The sequence below is a fragment of the Peromyscus leucopus genome, unplaced genomic scaffold, assembly GCF_004664715.2.
Source record: "Peromyscus leucopus breed LL Stock unplaced genomic scaffold, UCI_PerLeu_2.1 scaffold_1272, whole genome shotgun sequence".
NCBI lineage: Eukaryota > Metazoa > Chordata > Mammalia > Rodentia > Cricetidae > Peromyscus > Peromyscus leucopus.
The window spans coordinates 128,586-149,421 of record NW_023504416.1 but is presented as its reverse complement, the minus strand read 5'-3'; the positions used below and the strand labels follow the sequence as shown (position 1 = coordinate 149,421).

General features: G+C 42.3%; 1 protein-coding gene across 1 annotated transcript; it reads right to left on the bottom strand.

Annotated features, from left to right (window-relative positions):
• Window positions 1-559: 559 nt before the first annotated feature.
• LOC119087101 (cytochrome P450 3A11-like) lies at window positions 560-18,971 on the bottom strand (the record flags this gene model as incomplete). The annotated part of the gene is made up of 7 exons (XM_037201736.1): window positions 560-730; window positions 1,610-1,737; window positions 3,540-3,688; window positions 3,981-4,069; window positions 4,155-4,268; window positions 6,792-6,891; window positions 18,913-18,971. Coding segments are annotated over 7 exons (795 nt in total), but the record flags the coding sequence as incomplete, so codon positions are not given.
• Window positions 18,972-20,836: the final 1,865 nt, after the last annotated feature.

The following is a 20,836-nucleotide window of genomic DNA, read 5'->3' as shown; positions in this document are numbered from 1 at the left end:
ATAACACTACCTCTGTGGATTACCGGCACCTTCTGACTGCCAACCACCTCCAGGTCTAATAAGAGACACTGTGTGGAGAGAGAGTGGTTGATGAAGACACTTGGTGCCTTCCTCTGGCGTTCACACAGGCATGGGGTATACACATGTGCACACACATGCATATGCTACCTGAAGAAGATAAAAATCTATAAGTGATTTTTGTGTGTAAAAAATGAAAAGAACCAGTGTGTTTGTACAAAGAGGCTTTCCTCAGATGTCACTTATTCATCACACAAAGAAAAGTAAATCTTTAGCACAGATTAAGGTAGAGAACACATGTACAGCAGGGGCTGTAAGAAAACACCAGCCACATTTGGGTACATGCCTCCTGACTGGATGTTAGGAGTCAGATGTCTAGGCAGAGTTCCCAGTCAGTGTGCTGGGAAAGACCTAGGTAACACACAGAGACCACTGAAGATTCCATCATGGCTAACTTTCATGTTTGGAACAAACTTGTGCCCTTGTGCTTCTAGAAAATTCCCTGGAGACAATACACTTGTCCTTCTTTGGTTAACTCCACAGAGGCATTCTTCTGCTAGAAAACCTTCCCATACATTTTCTGAGTGGCCTGACCACTGCTTGAGAGCTTCCTTGTCCATAGTCCAGAGAGCCCTTGTTTACCTTTATGAGACTCTTTGTCTTTGCAATTTTTATGAGCATTCATCATCAGCTGAAGAAAATCCACTCGGTGCTGGAAGCAGGAAGAGATGTTGATAAAACAGAAGGTCAATGGTGAGGTCAGAGGTGGATCAACCATGCAGAAGCTTTGATTACTCAAGTTAGTGTTGCTGGAGTCATCACAGAACAAAAGTACCAGTGGCTAAACCAGGAAGCCATCCAGGTACCACATCAACCACATTTACAATAAATTACAAGAGATACAAATTTAAATAATAGCCTTCATTTTTGAGAATGTTTTTGAAGGAGATGATAATAGTATTTCCTCCCTTTTAAATTATTTTTATATATTCTTATAGAATTTCCTACATGTATACAATGAGATATGTTTGTATCCACCCCACCATTTCCTCCATTCGATCCCTTCTCTATCCCTTATAACATTTCTTCCTCAAACTTCATGACTTCTTCTTTTTTAATAACCCACTGAGTCCAAGTGGTGCTGAGCACATGTGTCTGGCTGTGGGGCCATCCACTGGTGCAAGGGAAACCTACTGGTGGCCGCACACTCCTTCTGCAGCCATCAACTACCAGTAGTTCTTCAATGAGGGGTGAGGGTTCGAGAAGTCCTCTCTCATCCATGCTGTAGATTTGGTGGCCTTGGTATTGTGTAGGTATTGTGCCTTGCCATTTTTTAAAATATCAGTCCAACAGACATCTTGTTTTCTTTCCTATTGCTAAGGGTTAATTATTGTCTTATTTTCAATCGATTTTTAAAAACTCTGACTTATCCCCCCCAAATGTTATTATTCTCTCTATCTCTGTTTCTCTCTCTCAATCTAGCCTTCTCTATCTACCTTTAGTGATACATGAAGGGAAGTACACAGCTCCCATTTTCACAGCCCAACACATTATTAAACCATGGACCTCTAAGGGGAGTACCACTTTTTACCTTCTGTTTAGAATCCAGGAGATTTTCCTTCATTCTGTCCATGAAATTTTTGAAAAATGCTATTGAATCCTTTGGGAATATGGAGACATTTAACTTCTCATATATTGGGGTGAGGAATGGAAAGAGTACTGGAAAGGATAGATAGAAAAATAAGTTTTAGTGGAAATGCAAGTTTCATTTAGAGAAATCATGAATCAATCTAAACAATAAGTCACCAAGTCTCCACCAGAAGCCATTCTCTCTGCGACCTTGCTCACACTTGGTCACCACCATAACGCTCCTTCTGTATTACAAGGTCTGGACAGAAGGCTCAGTGCTTAGCACTGATTGCTCTTACAGAAGACACAAGTTTGATTCCCAGTATCAACATGGCTGCACTTAACCATCTGTAACTCCAGTTCCAGGGGATTAAATACCCTCTTATAGCCTTAGCAGGCAATTCATTCATGTGGGAGGCATATTTGCAAGTAAAAAGCCAATACACATGAAATAAAAATAAATAACTTTCAAAAGTTTTAAAGCAATTCAGCTATGTAAGAGAGATGATCAAAAAGCAGACATTAAAACATCTAACTTTGTTTTCTAATTGCATTAGGACTAGGGAAATGCTGATCAAAACCACAGGGCCAGCCCACAGCATATCCACTACGGTGGAATGATCAAAGTCATGGAAGAGACAAGCATTGCAGAGCATGGAGAACCTTGAACTCTCCTGCAGTTCTAGAAGACATACAAAACGCTGTGGCTACTTTGGAAAACATATGTTTGCTTGTTTACTATGTTAAGAATAGTTACTTCTTGACTCAGCAACAATGATTCTGAATGTATACCCCCAAAACATAAAATCAAATATTTGAACATAATATTGTATGCAAATGCCCCTAGTAGCAAAATTCATTGCAAACATATAAAACCAACTTCAATGTCCATCAACAGATGTAGAATATTACTCATTCATAGACACAAGAGAGAGTGACACTTTCTTCCTTTAAGAGTGTGCTAAATGACAGAGACCTGTCACAGGAACCACATAGACTATTACCCCATTGATGTGAAAAACCCAGAATATGTAAAGATACAGAAAGTGAATTGGTGGTGGCTTAGGTCAAGGCTGCTTGAAGGATGATGGTGCAAATGTGCAACATGCCTAGAACTAAGTACTCTACAGTTGACATTGGTAATGGGCCATGTGGAACATCAGTCAACACAGAGTCCTAAGTGATCAAAGTGCTGAGAATAAACGACTGTTGAGTGCTGGGCCCTACATCTACAGCAAGAGCCCCACCACTCAAGGCTCAAGGGAAATCATGAAAGAGGGTGTAGGAATAAAGTAAAATTCAGGGAGGGGTGGTGTGAGATGCCATATCCTGGACATGGCATGGCCCACTCATGAACTGACCACCTGCATGAGATCACGCCAACAATATTGCTCAGCATCCTGGGAGGATGCACTGATTGGACTCATTGGGACATAAATTGGGGGGAAGATGTGTTGGTGTGTCTGAGGGAAATGGGAGGTGAGAGTTAGGGGTACATATATTCAAAACAGATTGTATGACTATATGATACTGATGAAGGATAAATAAAAGAATTCTAAATCAAAGCCAGGACTGGTGGCATATACATTACTCCCTGCACAGAAAAGTGAGAGTTAGGGGGATCACTGTGAGTTCAAGATAGGCCTGGTCACACAGCAACTTCCAGGATGGCTATAGCAAAACAGTCTGAAAGAAAAACGAAGTTATAAAACAAAAGTAAGGGTTACATACATTTGAATACACTAAAAATATTGGATTGTGTCTTTAAGGGGGTGAATTATATACCAATAGAGTTGTTAGTTTTGGTAACTGTAGAAGAGAAAGGCAGAACTGACTGACATGGCCACAGACAAGAGCAGTGGGTCAAAAGGCAGAAGAACCATCATACATACCTACTGACATGTATAATGGGTTAAAAAAATCAAATCTTATTAGCTTCCTGGCCTTTTCCACAAAAGGGTCCTTTGGGTTGTTGAGGGAATCAACATTCACACCAAATGACGTGCTTGTGATCACATCTATGCTGTAGGCCCCAAACACTCTGAGGAGAGAGACATGGGAATTTAACACATGCACCAAGAAGTCTGAAAATTTCATAATCTTGGTCAGGACAGGTGAAATCACCTCAGTGCTGACTAAGCATCTTTCCCTCCTACCCTACCACTACCCCTGTGACCTTGGCATGATCATGTTTCTTTGCAACTGAATATTTTGTCATCTAGTGTCTACAGGGAAGAAGGAACAGCTGGACCATGTGAAACACACAGGTCATGACCCTTCTGCCCCAGTTGCCCTTCCTCTCCCAGAACCGCAGTACATGGATCACTACTTACTCTTTTATGGTGATAGGCTTGCCTTTCTCTGCCTCTCTTCTCAAGTACTTTACCAAAATATCTCCATACTGTTCAATGATGGGGAACATCTAAATACAAAATACAAAGGCATCCATAGTTAAGTGTGGGAACTCAAGTCACACAAACGTTTCACCTAAAAGTTCTTCCAGTCACCTCTTTGAGTTTTCCACTCATGAAGGCAGGAGACAGCAAGGCTCGCATTCTCTTCCAATCCCCATCCTTAGACATGGAGATGGCCTTATTCATAATCCACACTGGGCCAAAATCCTAGAGTCAAAAAAAATACAAATTTGGCTTTCTGTAATTCCAGAATTTTCCATGGTTGCAAAAGTGCTAAGTGGATATCGCTGTATAAAACTTAGTTACCGACTGTTTACTATGGATCAACCCTCATGCCAGATGCAAAAATGTCAAAATTTCCTCACAGTCCATAAATCAGGTGCTCACTGGGCTGCCTGTTGAGATTTCAAATCTCTATATTTCAGGATCCTTCTAAATGTAAGCCTCTCTTTGGTTGGAAAATTAGTTCCAGAATTGGAGAGAAGATGGGAACAATATATAGCAGATTCTCCAGAGCTATGCAGATGGCAAAAGGCTTGGGGACAGATAGAAAGTTATCTTTGCAACAGACAAGTTGTGCAGCTCTGCATTTACATTAGCAAAATGAAAAGTCATGTTTTGATATGGTGTGTGTGTGTGTGTGTGTGTGTGTGTGTGTGTGTGTGTTTAGACTAGAGTTCCTGTGTATATGTTGATTTAGAGACCAGAGGCCTGGTAACTTCCTGTATAAATATCTTGTGCATTTTTTGAGGCTGGGTCTCTCCCTGAATCTAGAAGGCTCTGGTTTGGCTAGAAAAGCTAGCCAGCAAGTCCCAAGGATCTACCTATTTCCAAACACAGCATGCTGCTATGCCCAGCTTTTATACACATGCTGGGGATCCAAACACTGAGCAATCTCCCTAACTGTGCAACATTTAAAGGATTTGACGGTTGGTTTTTTTAAGATTTATTTTAGTATTGTATGTATGTGTGTGTGTGTGTGTTTGTGTGTGTATATGTGTGTGCATGTGTGTTAGTGTGTGTGTATGTGTGTGTGTATGAATAAATGCACATGTGTTCAGTGTATTCAGAGGCTTGAGGAAGGAGTTGGTACTCCTAAAGCAGGAGTTATAAGTGGTTGTGAATCGCTGGATGTGGATGTAGGCAAACAAAACCCCATCCTCTTTCAGAGCTTTCAAACACTAAGCCACCTCTCTACTCCTGGTTTGTTTGGTCCAGGAGCTGTTTGCTTGTTTAGGAATAATGCTGTAGAAATCTCTTTTCCTTAATTCTTTATACAGTGATAAAAGGGAAAACATAATTCTATTTCTCTGGTGGGAACTTTCTTCTACCTTCCATAAATATAATTTATACTGCTGTGGCATCTCCCAACATGCCCTAATATGAAAGTGCTCAGCACAACAGGAAGAAATGGAAATGGCTTCCACTTGATAAAGGGCAGCTGCAAACTTGGCCTTCACCCAACTTCACCAAATGACCCAAGGCTGAATGAGGCCCAGAGAGATGGCTAGCAGGTAAAGGTGCTTGCTGCCAATCCCATCAACCTGAGTTCAAACCCCAGGACCCACAGGGTAGAAAGAGAGAGCCAATAAGTTTCCCCAGATAGGTTTGTGGAATACAGATGGGTTAAAAAAAGAGAAAGAGAGAACATTGAACTTAGCATCATACCTTACACAAAATAAATAAAGACATAGGTTTAAGAGCAAATCTCAAAAGTGTATAATTTGTACTCAAGCAAACACACACAGAAGGACCAGGTAAATAGTCATCAGACTTGACAGTGACCCCAAAATCTATTGAGAAGGAAAATGGATGTAGAAAAGTGATATGAGATGGCAGGTTGAACAAGGTAGCTAATGGGCTAGCAAGAGGGAACTGCATGGTCAAGGAGCAGCTCTGTATTCTCAGTGCTTGTCACCACACAAATCTTGACCTGTGGTTAAGTACTTCACCACACAAACATGAGAAAGGTCCTGTGAGACAGGAAATACAAACACAATCTAGATGATAACAGTGTTCATCTGCAACTAGATTACAATAATGTGGTATATTTATACTTCCTATTAGTAAAATGAATGCCCAGACCCTGCTTGTATATTATTGTGGAAGCCACTGTAAATTTATATTTATTTCATTTTTTAAAATCATTAAGTAGCCAGGAGGTGGTGGTGAATGCCCTTAATCCCATCACTGAGGAGGCAGAGGCAGGCAAATCTCTGTGATTTCAAGAACAATCGGGTCTACAGAGTGAGTTCTAGTACAGCCAGGACACAGGAGAAACCTTGTCTTGAAAAACTCAAAATAAAAAATAAAACAAATACCTGGTATAACTGGGTGGTGCTGGCATATGCCTTTAATCCTATAATTTGGGAGGCAGAGGCAGGTAGATCTCTGAGTATTGGCAAGCATGGCCTACAGAGTGAGTTCTCTAATAAACCAAACCAATCAATCAAAATAAATTCAATATGTAAACTATAAAGTTGTGCATTATTAAATGGGGGAAGCTGGAGATATGGCACAACAATTAAGGGGACTTGTTGCTCTTCTGGATGAACCAGGTTAGGTTCCCAGAATCTATGTCAGTCCACTCACAACTGCCTAGAACACAACATGCTCTTCTGGCATTCACAAGAACCTACACACATATAATATTCACTCATATGGACATACATATATAATACAAATAAAAAAACATGAAGCAACTTTTTTAATTAAAACAAAGTTACCTACCCATCTGTTTGTGAAGACAGAATAGCATTCTTTCACTAGTACATTCTTGATCATCTCTGTGTCTGTGATAGCTAACACAGGTGTATGACCATCAAACAACCTGTGTGGGGAAAACAGCTGATTAACCCAAGCCAGGTTCTGAAGCCAGAACCCCAAATCCAGGACTTTGATTCTCATGTTATGTGACCCTCACTCTGGTTATACAACACATTGTCACAGGAGGTCCCAGTCCAACTTAGGGAGTCTGACCACAGATCCAGTGGAGTCTTTGTAAAGTGATAGGTAATGTCAATTAGGACACTACGAGTCACTTAAAGACAAAAAACTTTGTAGTGGGAATCTAGTAGAGTCATTGCATCTAGAATAAGCACTAGAATGAAAAAGTTGCTTTTCACTCTATTTAGAGCAATGACAGAATGTATTAGTTCTTTGTTGAAGGTACCTAGACCTTGAAGAAATCATAATAGAGAACAGTGACTATTTTCTATGATTTGTAGGGTTGTTTTTTTGAAGGGGTTTTCCCTCTGTTGCATGACTTTAGAAACAAGACTACCCAGGCATGCTTGGAGGTCTTGAATTATTGAGTACTACAAACAGTGCAGAGTAAGGACTGAAGTTTCTGGGGTGTGATGACTTCCTTCAGAGAACATCTAGAATAAAGGACTTTGGTATAAGAATCTCATTGTATCCCAAACACAACCTTTTAGCCCAGCTTTAGTTACAGGAAAACCCCACCAGATATTCTCATACAGTAAAAGAAGCCAATTAAAAGTTACAGCATGCCGGGAAGTGGTGGCACACACCTTTAATCCCAGCACTTGGGAGGCTGAGGCAGGCAGATCTCTGTGAGTTCGAGGCCAGCCTGGGCTACCAAGTGAGTTCCAGGAAAGGCACAAAGCTACACAGAGAAACCCTGTCTCAAAAAACAAGTTACAGCAAAGCAGGGTCATAATAAAGAAAAAAATGTAGTAGGTACGACTGCTAAAAGAAATAATAGTTTTCTTGCAGCTGCAAAGTAACCAAGGACAGCACCTCCAGACGGAGGTGCATCAATCCTGAGTCTGCTCCTGTGTAGCCTGAAAACCCGAACCCCCACTTGCTTCACCCCTTTGCTTTACTCCCTATAAATACCCTTCTCAATTGCTACTCGGGGTCTCTCCTGCTGTGCTGCTGTGTCAGATGACTGGACAGTCACTAGTTAACTTGTAACACTACAAAGACTCTTTGCTTTGGCATTAGATTCAGTCTCTTGGTGTATTTTGGAGTTACCCTAGGTTCAACATTTGAAGGTTCCACCAAGATTCCCAATCCCACCACTACCACTCTCCATTGAGTCTTACAGTGCCTATTATCTGGTAACATCAAATTTGTTTTACAAGCTTTTTTGGTTTCTGTTTCTGGCTATTTATGGCAGTAGGAGCTCTGTCTGTGAAGCCCGCATAAAATCTATGGTGGATTCAGTGGCAGGTCGTGGGTTGGGGTCCTGTCACACGTCCCAGGGCTACTCTGAGTGGTAAGGAGACCTGTCTGAAGGGAAGACGATTCCCTGGTTTTTCTGGAGAGGCTAAGCAGGTGGCAACTTCAAGCTGAGAGTCCACTGACTCATTTTGAGATTTGTGCATGGCTGTATGTCTTGTCTGTCACTATCTGAGTGTTTGTTGCTGTGTTTATTCCCTTGTGTGATGGTTGGAGCAAATTGAATACCCTAAGAACATGGGTCAAACTAATAGTCACACTACTCCATTAGGTCTGTTTCTTAACAACTTGAAGGATTTCAGGGACCATGGACACAGCGTTGGGTTAGAAGATCTGAAACCTGTGAACCTGGGGGACCTGTGTGAGCAGAAATGGCATGCCATTTACACTACCTGGCCACAAGAGGGCACTTTTCATTTATCTATTATAGGAAAGACCAATGATGTCATTCAGAAAGAACATCATGACCAGCTCCCATACATTTCCATGTGGGAAGATGTGGTCTACTACCTCCACCCTGGCTTAGGTCCCTGGTTTCAACTCAGCCACCAATAGAGTTGCAGATTTTTACACTGAGAAAGAGGGCCAACCCAAGAAAGCTACCCCTGCTGCTCCCCTCCCCACTGTCTTGCAAGGTAGAATGGAGGAAGAGTTCTTCCTCACACCTCTGCCCTATCACTAGCTCCTTCCCTTCTGAACCCTCCACAGGTTCCCTATATCTCCAGGGAGAGGCCGATGGAATGGCTCAGCCTGTGGTCTTGCAGCTGGCCAGCCCACCTACACCTATAGATGTATCCCCTTTTAAGACTCCTCAGGGCCTCAGCCAGAGTCCACTGCTTTACCTCTTCAGGTGCTCAGGCCCTGGAACAAACAGTGAATTGAGATTGATCAATACTGGCCCTTTGCAATGGTTGATCTATGCAAATGGAAAAACTAATGCCCCCTTTTCTCAGAAAACCGAAAGGGCTTATTAACCTGTTAGATTCAGTGATATTTACACACTTCCCAACCTGGGATGATTGCCAGCAGATATTGCAGATTTTGTTCACAACAGAGGAGAGGGGACTAATTGTGGTAGAAGCTGGGAGGTCAGTTTTCAGTCTGAAGGCCTCCATACCACTGACCAATCTATGATCAATGCAGGGTTAACATTGACCAGTATTGAATGGAATTTCAATATATCTGAAGGTAGGGAGACTCTTAAAATCTATTGCCAGACCCTAACAGGGGTCCCCCAGGCCACAGAGGGGCGACCCACTAATTTGGCCAAAATTAATAGCATATCACAGGAACCAACCGAATCCCAATAGCCTTTTTAGAGCAGCAAATGGAGGCATTCATGACCTGCTCTCTAATGGATCCTGAGGCAGCAAATAACAAATTGGCTGTGATCCTAGCCTTTGTTAATCAGGCCACCCCAGTCATTATAAAGAATCTACAGAAAATGATAATCTAGCAGGGAAATCTTTATCTGAACTGCTAGAGGTGGCGACTAAGGTGTACAGCAACAGAGACCCCAGAGGAAAAACAGGCCAGGTCAAGGGCTGAAGAAAATGAACGGGCTGGGGGTGGGGACAGAATAAAGGCTTCAGAGAATGAAAGGTAGAGACAGCTGAAGCAATAGGTGATCACATGACATGGCATGCTTATTCTTAGCAGTCATGGTTTCAGACCCAGAGGAAAGACAGAAGCAACTATGATGTCTTGGTGGGAACCAAGATAATTCTTCCTGCCAGAGAGATATGCCCCCTGTGCAGAGAAACCAATGTGCCTACTCTAAAGAAATGGACTATTGGGCAAGGAATTTCCCCTATAAAGAAGGACATAAAAAGCTGCCTCCCCAGGTGATAACAACAAAACATGAGGAAGAAAGTGATTGAAGGGGATGGGGTTTGAGTCCCCACCCCGAACCTAGGGTAATATTAAAATTGGAGGGGAGGCCTGTCCAATTCATGGTGGATACACGCACACAGCATTCAGCTCTGACAGAAACTGTGGGCCCTATAACCAAGAAAAAGTTATGGGTACAGCGAGCCACTGGCATGAACCCATGGACTACCCAAAGAGAGTTAGATCTTGGCTTGTGCTGGGTATCACATTCTTTTCTGGTCATGCCTGACTGTCCATACCCCCTTCTAGGAAGAGACTTGATAACTAAAATTGGAGATCAAACAACATTTGAACAGGATGGGGTGGCAGTAACAGACTTAAAAGGAAAATCAAAATAAGTCCTGACAGTACAATTGGAAGATGAATATAGAGTATATGAACAGCCATCCCCATGCCATGAATTGGTTCCCTTGGCTGAAATTATACCCAGAGGCATTTGTGGAGACAGGGGGGCCTGAACTGGCTCAACACTGACCCCCCATCTTGGTGGAATTAAAACTGTGGGCTCCCAAGGTATGGGTCTATCAATACCCATGTCAGCAGCAGTATGGATGGGTATCTCCCCTCACATCCATTGCCTGCTTGACCAAAAGATTTTAAAACCTTGTCAGTCATCCTGGAGCACCCCCTACTCCTGATCAAGAAGTCAAACTCTGATGACTACTGCCCAGTTCAGGACTTGAGAAAGGTTAATAAATGGGTCATTGACATTCACCCCACTGTCCTGAATTGGTATACTCTTCTGAGTTCATTGTCACATAGTCTATAAAGGTATCCTGTCCTAGATTTAAGAATGCTTTCTTCAGCCTGTCACTGTCCCCCCAGAGCCAGGTTTACTTTGCCTTTGAATGGCATCACCAGGGAAAAGGATTCAGCTGGCAGCAGATTTAGACTCGGCTGCCCCAGAGGTTCAAGAAATCACCCACTATATTTGATGAGGCCCTCCATGAAGACCTGGGTGCCTACCAGACTGAGCATCCCAGAATTATTCTCCTACAGTTTGTGGATGATATCCTAATTGCAGCTGCCACCAAAGACAACTGCAAGGTAGGGACAAGGGACTTGCTTCAGACTCTAGGAACTCTGGGGTATTGGGTTTCAGCCCAAAAGACACAGATCTGTTGAGAAAAAGTGACATATCTAGGCTATATTCTCAAAGGAAGGCAACACTGGCTGTCAGAAGCCCACAGAGACTGTGTTAAAGATGCCCACCCCAAATGTCAGAAGGCAGGTTAGAGAATTCCTCGGTTTTCTGATGCCTATGGATTCCAGAGTTTGCTGAGATGCTTAAACCCCTGGATGAGGCCACTCAGCACACCAGACATTTGAGTGGATGGCCAAACAGGAGAAGACTTCTACACAGGTCAAGGCAGCCTTGTTATCAGTCCCCACACTTGGGCTTCCAGATATCACAAAGCCCTTCTGCCTATATGTAGATGAAAACAAAGGAGTAGCAAAGGGAGTCCTATCCCAGATGCTTGTGGCCTCAGCATAGCCTTCATGCCTGAGGATCACAGTGGCCATTCCTTTGCTTGTCAAGTTGCTGACAAGCTCTCCATGTGGCAGGAACTAACTGTGACAGTGCCTCATGCTGCAGAAGGGGTCCTCAAGCAACCTCCCACACACAGGTTTAGCAATGACTCACTACCCGACCCTCCTCCTCAACCCTTCATGCATAGACTTTGCCTCATCAACGACCCTAAATCTGGCTACCGTTGTTCCTGCCCGGGATCTGGAACAACCAATTAATGACTGCTCTGAGACACTCAGACAAGTTCATGAGACATGGTCAGCCAACGTCAGATGCTAAGCTTACTTGGCACACCAATGGGAACAGTTTCCCCAAGGATGGAAAAACGTATGCAGGTGCTGGAGTGGTCATTGAGGGAGAGGATATTTGAGCTGAGTCTCTGCCCCCAGGGACATCATCACAGAAGGCAGAACTGATTGCCTTAACCAAGGACTGACAAACTAGCCAAAAATAAAAAAACTCAATGTCTATACAGACAGACACCATGCCTTTGCTACAGCACATATACATGGTGCTGTATGGGGACATTTAACAGCTGAAGGGAAGATTATCAAAAATAAACAGGAAATTCTAAACCTTCTGGAAGCTCCTGGAAAAGCTAGCCATCATTCACTGCCCATGAAATCAAAAGGGAGACTCCCTGGTTGCCTGGGAAACCAGCAGGAAGACAGGGCTACTAAAGCAGTGGAAGAGCGGGCAGCCTCTGTATTAACCCTAAAGTTGTCATACAGGGGCCCCCATGAAATAACTGATAACCTGGCATACATTGCAGAAGATTTGGCCATCATTCACAGCTTACCCCATGCCTGGCAGCCCCAGAAGCCAGAAGGATGGTATCTGACAGGAAGTAGGAAACTAATCCTGTCTGTTAAAATGGCAACAGACTTACAAAGCCATATTTACTGAGATACCCACCTGGGTCCCAAAATCCAAGAAGAATTGCTCAGATGAAGAATGCTCGTCATTCAGTCTCTGAGACAAGGTGCAGCACATAGCCTCTAGATTCTTGGCCTGCTGACTATATGATCCCAAACCCACCATAGGACAGCACTGAGTGCAGCTGAGAGGAGACCAGCCAAGGTCTCATTGGGAGACTGACTTCACTGAGGTAAAGTCAGGAAAATTTGGTGACAAATATCTATTAGTTTTCATTGATACCTCTCAGGATGGGTAGAAGCATTTCACACCAAGCACAAGATGGCCCAGATGGTGGTGTAAAAACTACTGAAGGACATCATCCCCAGGTATGGAACACCTGCATTGCTAGGCTCAGATAATGGGAACTGCATTTGCTACTCAGGTAACTCAAATCTTAGCTAAGGTTTTGGGGTTGGATTGGAAATTGCATTGTGCTTACAACACCAAAGTTCTGGACAAGTGGAGTGCATGAATCAGACACTAAAAGAGGCACTCACCAAATTAACCATGGAGATTGGTGGAGATTAAGTGGCTCTCCTTCCTTTCTCGCTGTATCGAGTGTGAAACTCTTCATATACACTCAGACTCATGCCATTTGAGATTATGTTTGGTTGACCTCCCTCCCATACTCCCCAATTTACAGTCAGAACTGCTCACTGAATTCAATGATGTTAACTTGCAGCAGCCCCAGTAGTCAAGGATATCTGGCCGAGATTATGGGAGGTGTATGAAAAAGCTCCCCACACCCCACACCAGTTTCAGCCTGGAGATTGGGTCTATGTCCACAGATATCAACACAAGACACCAGAACCTCAGTGGAAGGGATTCTTTCATCATGATCCTGATCATGCCCACTGTCATCAAGGTTGACAGAATTGCCAGTTAGATCCACCACTCCTACACCCATGCAGCTGATCCAGAGTTGACTGAGCTGCTGAGACAAGCACCAGGAAAATCCTGCCAGAATTGGACTGCAAAATTTGACCCCAAAAACCCACTGAGACTTAAACTGAAGGTCATATCTCCTGATGGCCAGGCTGATGCCTGCCTTATTCCTTGCCCTTCTGACATCAGGCAGGGCCATCAGTAGCCCATATTAACCCCTAAATCTCACATGACAGCTTTTAAACACTGATGGAAACCTGGAAAGCAGGTCTCTAAAATCTCCCCACTAGGGATCTGGTTCCTTGACATTGACTTTGACCTTTGTGGAATAACAGGCCCTGACTAGAAAAGTAAAGCCAGAGATATTGGATATACTACTGCATGGTCATATGATTGTCTAAGAAGGGCACATTTTATGTCTGCCCAGGTTGGGAACAATCAAGGGCTGACAAATATAGGGGCATATCTGACTACTACTGTGCGTTTTGTAACTGTGAGTCCACTGGGCACATATGGTGGAAGCCCGAGGTTACAAGAGACCTCATTACAGTCCACCAAAAGCCCACTAGAGTCCCCAATGATCCCACAGTCCTATACCCATGTAGCATAGTCCACCTAGGTTCTGGTCACCCACTGTTGCAACCCTGTAACAATAACCTTCACAGAACAAGTTAAAAAGACTAAGGATTGGTATATGGGTGAAACATGGGGCATTAGGCTATATGAGTTTGGATATGATCCAGGGGTCCTATCTACTCTTTAGCTAAAAGCCACAGTCCCTAGTCCTCCAGGAGGGTAGGGGGATCCTTAAAGGATAGGGCCCAATAGAGTGCTGGCTCCACCTGAACCAGCTTTTCCCCCAGAGAAAACACCAGCTAGTCCCATGCCATTTCAGGCCCTTTACCAGGTTGGTATATCTCTTACAGTACCTAACTTACCATACCAGAGCTGGAACCCCTCTTGAAACTACTAGAGGCTACATACCAAGTCCTCAATACCTCTAAACCAAACGTGACCCATTCTTGCTGGTTATGCCTTGACACTAACCCCCCCTACTCTGAGGGAATAACTGTCATGGTGAAATACACTAAATCTGACCACCCTTCTCAATGCCATTTGCAGCAGAATTAAATTTTTTTGGCTTCTTGCATTTGGGTTAAGAAAACAGATTATTTCTACTAATTCTGTAAGTCTGCCATTTTGTGAGATGTGGATTAGCAACATGGCATCTGACTGGATACATTGTCATCAATGTAAAAGTGGGAATCATCAGGCAGCATATTAGTATCTCCCAAGGAAAAGTCATTGATCAAAACCCTTATGGCTCCCCATGAGGAGTTTCTCACTCAGAATTGAGATGGCAAAGGAATGGTTTGAATGGAATTAGAAAAATTAGTTGTACTCTTCATGAACCTATGCAATGGAATGGTGTTGGTATGTCAGTTTCTATGTGGCATTTTGGCAATTCAGTTCAGACTAATTTGGAGAAATGAGCAAGAGCCTTACATTCTCTTAAACTATGGAAAGGAAGGTTAAACATTAATGATGGCACATATACTTTGTCCTTTAGATGAAGTCAAAGTCACCACTTTGTAGCATGTGTACCATTACCTTATGTATCACTGAAAGGGTCTAAACAATGGCACCCTAATCACTATAGCATCACTTGGAACATCGTACTTTTCATACTTGCATTAATGCTAGTATGTCATTAGATGTAACCTCTGAATGTTTATATAGTCTTGGAGCAAGGCCAACAGTTTGGATGCAGGTGAAGTTTTTGAGGCCATGACATGTAACCTGTAATGATTCTAGTCCAGAAAATCTCTGAGAGAATATAAAAACTTATAGGATGATTGGACTGATTGTTGCTGTGGTTATGGGAAGTATTGCATTAACTGACTGTGTCAGCTGGACTGGATCTTCATAAGGAAATTCAGACTGCTGAATTTATTAAAGACTGGCATAAACATGTGCAGAACTTTGGGCTCAGCAAAATAGAATAGACAGTTAGGTAGTCAATGAAATAGCTGATCTGAGATAAGTTGTAATCCTAATTGGAGATCAGTTAGAGACACTGGGGGAGCAAATTAAATTAAAATGTGATTAGAATGTGTCATCTCATTGCATTACATCTTTAAGGTTACTGAAAGCAAGTATGATTAGAAAGGGTTAAAATGCATTTGTTGGATCACCCTAATTCTTCTGAAATGATTGATGATTTACAACAAGAAAGGAAGGAAACTTTTTCAATTGAGGTATCTGATGTGTCCAGAATGGAAGTCATGGAAAGCATTGCAGATCCCTTAGCTTCATTCATTCCTGTACTTCATTTTAATAGAATTCTTATCCTAACATTTGTTATACTTGTTTTCACTGTAGTAATTTTACTGGATGGAAAATGTATTCTGGCTAATCTACCTAAGACTGTGAGTAATATGATACATAAAGGGGTATCTTCACTGTGTGGCTGTATAATCTTGAAGGTAACTAAAACAACTTAAACAAAAGGGGTAAATATACTGGGTATCTAGTAGAGCCATTGTATCCTGGATAACCATTATAATGAAAAATTTGATTCTCAGTGTCTCTAGGGTAATAGCAGAATGTATTAGTTGGTTTTTGAATGTATCTAGACCTTGAGGAAAACATAGTAGAGAACAATGACTGTTTTCTGTGATTTATAGAGTTGTTTTTCTGAGAGAGTTTTCCATCTGTTGCATGGCTTTAGTCCCAAGACTATTCAGGCATGCTTGGAGATCTTGAATTATTGGATACTGCAAACAGTGCACAATAAGGACTGAGGTTGCAGGGATGTGATGACTTCCTTCAGAGAACATGTAGAATAGATCAAATGCACTCTGGTATGAGGAACTTTTTGTACCCCAAACACAACTTTCCTGTACTCTCAGTAAAGGTGCTTCTGAACAGAGGTTCAAGGTTCAGTTCACAGCCACCGTTCCTCCCTGCTGCCAGGGAGCCTAGATTAAACTTTGGAGTAACTCTCATTATTTAAGTTTCTGGAGCAATATGAAACACCCAACAACAGTTCCAAATGACATCATAATTAGAAACAACAAATAGAATTTTTAAGTCTAGATGTGAATATGTGAGAGTTGCTTATATCATTTTCTGATATTTGCATGTTTTAAATATTGTGAGGGGCAGGAGAAATGGCACCATAGTTAATAGCACATAGTATTCCTGCAGAAGACTTGAGTTTGTTTCCTAGAACCCACTTGGACGGCTCACAACAGCTGTAACTGCAGCTCCAGGGGAATCCAATACCTCTGGCTTCCATGATCATCAGCACTCATGTGCAGAGACACACACACACATGCACATACACATAATTAAAAGAAATAGAAATGGATTTTTTAATGTTTAAAATTAAAATATTGCAACTGGAGAGATGGATCAGTGGTTAAGAGCACTGACTGCTCTTCTAGAAGACCTGGGATCAGTTCGCAGCACACACATGGGAGCTCTCAAATGTATCTAACTCTGTTTCAGGGCTTCTGACACCCTCAAACAGACATACATGCAGGCAAAACACCAAAGAATATAAAATATAAAGAAATTAAATGTAATTAAATAAAATATTATAGTAAATATTAATAATTAAACTCTTAAATAAATATTAGTATCAATATTAAATAATTTGAAAGTAAAATATCCTTTAAAATTAAATAATTAAATTAAAAATTAATTTTAATAATAATAAAATATCTCATTCTCTGGGCCTGGGCTACAGCTTGGTGGTAGAATGACTGCCTAGAATGCACCAGGCTTTGGCTTTGATACAGTGAAAACACAGAATTTCAATGAGGCGCCATTACCAACTTCCCCTAGACTCAGAAAGTGTGGCAGGCAGGGCAGAAAGAACATGAGAGCCAGGCAGGGAGAGGAGAGTTGCAAAGTGCTGTCTTCCCTGGTCTGGAACTCACTACAACTGGGATGACCTCCACAGGCCCTGTGGGTGATTTGACTGTCAACACTGCAGCAGGAAGCTCAGGGGCCTGAGCCTGCCTGAGGATTTACACACAGCTAACCCTGGAATGGGGAGGAAAATGGCCCTATGAACACCAGATCAGCCCCTGGGGTCTACACGGTGGAATGGAGAACTGGCTGCCACATGGTGTCCTCTGACATTTACATGTGCACCAGGGAACACATCCCCTCTCTGATAAATAAACAAGTATAACAAAAAAGGAAAAAGGAAACAATTGCTGGGGAGGGCAAGAAGTCTATGTTAGTGGTGAACCTAGCACTCCTGTAAATAACCTCTCACTTGCTCATGCTTCTGTAAGTCCAATTAAATTCATTGGTACAGACACAGAAACACAAAACTAATGGAAAATATAATCAAAATGTTTCATATAAAAACGATATTAATGCCAGGCATGGTGGCACACACTTTTAATCCCAGCACTTGGAAGGCAGAAGCAATCATATCTTTGAGTTCAAGGAAAAACAGGTCTACATATCCAGTACCTGGACAGTTAGAGCTACTTAAAGATACCCTGTCCCAAACAAACAAACAAACAAACAAATAACAATAAGTGGATAAAAAACAAATAAATAAATATTAGTCAGTAAAAGTTGAGAAAACACTATCAAGTGTTGACAAGCAATAATATTTCCAGGAGACATTCACACAGGGCCATTGGACAGACAGCAAAGCCTGCTAATGGAATTGAATGACATGGTCTTTATGGGCTATGTCAACTCAGCAGACCCTGTGTTCAGGCCTGTGGTCCCTAAGGATGGAGAAGAAGAGATGAAGAGGCAGGAAGAGCCAGAGCCTCCTCCCACTTGTTTGTGTCTCCTAGCAATGATGACACCCACTCCAAAGATGTCCCCAATCTCCAGCATCAATGATAGGGAACAGTTCCTGCTGCCGACTCAGCTGCTTTACAGAACCATTGAGGATGTAGATCCAAGGAAGAACACTGGCTTTTAAATACATTGGATCTCCAAAGTCTGTTCAATTACACAGGACACAATGATATACTCTTCTGTCAAAAGTCTTACTTGGGGATGGTGGTGGCTCACACATTTAATTCCAGAACTCAGGATGCAGAGACAGGTGGAGTTCTGTGAGTTCCAGGTCAATCTGGTCTACAGAGTGAGTTCCAGGACAACCAGAGCTGCTTATACAGAGAAACCATGTCTCATAAACAAAGCAAAGCAGCAAAACCCAAGACTCAGAGTCCATGGAACACCAAAGCCTGTCAAAAAAGCCACAGTGTTCAATGTTCTGAAGATAATTAGACCTGGGAGCCATGGCACTTAATGGCACATCACATCACCCTTACAACAGAGAGGTGCATGACTACAGTCCTGGGCTGGCATTGTCCTTGCACATATAGAGTTGATCAACTAAAGGATCAACTCCATGGAACTTTCCAGAATACTCACCCCCATATTTTTCCATACTTTTTATAGCACTCAGTGTCAAATTTCCATACACCGTGGAAAGAGAAATAGCATGAAATCCATTATTGCCCTGTATGTATCAACCCTTCTGTAGCCAGGTAACCAAAGCCTAAAATCCCATGAAAGTAGGTTTATTGCTTCTGACAGAGAAAAGTTCTTCAGTAACATTTAGAGGAACCAGCAAGATGGCTGGCTCAATGGGAAAACGGAGAGTGATAGGGTAAGACATCTGATACCTTCCTGTGGCCTCTGCATTCACCCTCATAGACATGTACATACACATATCACCAGATACAATAATGCATACAGTCTTAGTAATAATAATAATAAAGTAATTGTTTTAAAGAATGTGCAAAGTAACCATAAACCCTTTAGGAAGAAAACCTGAGCTTACATTTCAGTATTAGAGCACTTGCCTGGCAGTTAGAAGGTCCTGGATCCCATTATCAGTACCCGAAAAACCAAAGAGAATGGAAACTGTGTATTTGAGCTGGAGATGTGACTCAGCAGTTAAGAGCACTTACTGAACTTCCCAAGGGTCCAAGTTCCATCCACACATCCAACACCTCACCTGCATCTGTGACTCTGGCTCTAAGGAATCCAGTGCCATCTTCTGGCCTATGTAGATACTACACTCATGTGCACAAACCCACCAGTATATGCATGAAATCTTTCTAAAAAAAAAATCAATTGTTAACCAGGACCTCCATTCCTAAAGGAAGAGAGTGAAGCAAAACACTCTACTTCTTAAGAACCCAGACATGCTATGAAGGGTGAATGTTGAGGATAGTGACTCAGGGGTTCAATGATTATGCAGAGAACCCAAGTATATGAAAAGTCTCCCAAAGGTGTCTATGTGAGTCTGTGATATGCTGATGCTTTAGAAATATTCGGTAAAAAGAAAAAATGTTGCTCATGAGCCTGGTTACAAAGAGGAGAATTTTAAACTAGTGCATGCACCTTGATGTCCTTGAAGCTGGAAACCCCTTCAAGATTTTTTTCAAATAAGTACAACAATGCCTTTCCAAACTCTGCACTGGGTAAAAAACAAACTTCTTTTTGCTCACAAATTTAGAGCATCATGTCCCAAATATCAAGATGAAATGGGCTGGAGATCTGGGTGTTTCACCCAAGGTAACTTGACGTTGAATAAACTGACATTGGAGCCAGGGAGATGGCTGCAGATGAAAAGACATTTGCTACCAATCCTGCTAACCAAAGTTTTATCCCTAGGACTCATGTGGTGGAAAGAGGAAACTGAGCAACAAGTTGTCATTTCACCTACATATGCAGGCCATGGCGCGCACGCGCGCACGCACACACACACACACACACACACACACACACACACACACACACTTAAGAAATATCGGGGAAAGTTGACAGTGGAAGCTGTGGAGATGGTTCAGTGGAAAAATCACACCCTAAAAAGCAGAATTTAAATCCCCAGTATCTGTGAAAATGCCAGGCAGTGTTTAAAGCCCTCCAGTAGTCCCCACTTGCCAGAGGCAGAGACATGAGCTCCCTGGAGCAAGCTGGCTAGCAAAACCAGTCAAGTCAGAGAGAGCTGGGTTCAAGTGAGAGACTGCCTCCAAGTATCAAGTGAAGAGTAATCAAGAAGACACCCAATATCAACCTCTGGTTTCTCCATGCACACACAAATCCATGCATATACACCTGCACACATATGGGCACTCACACACATGCAAATACATGCATATACACCATAAACACACAACACACACACACACACACACACACACAAATATTTGATAGTTTTAAGTTGGAAATAAAGCCTTAAGAAACCACTAGACATTTTCTAATATCATGAGAACACACAGTATGAGGGCCTGAAGTCTCAGAGTTTCCTCCCAAAGAGCATTTAATAGAACTAAACCATTATTGG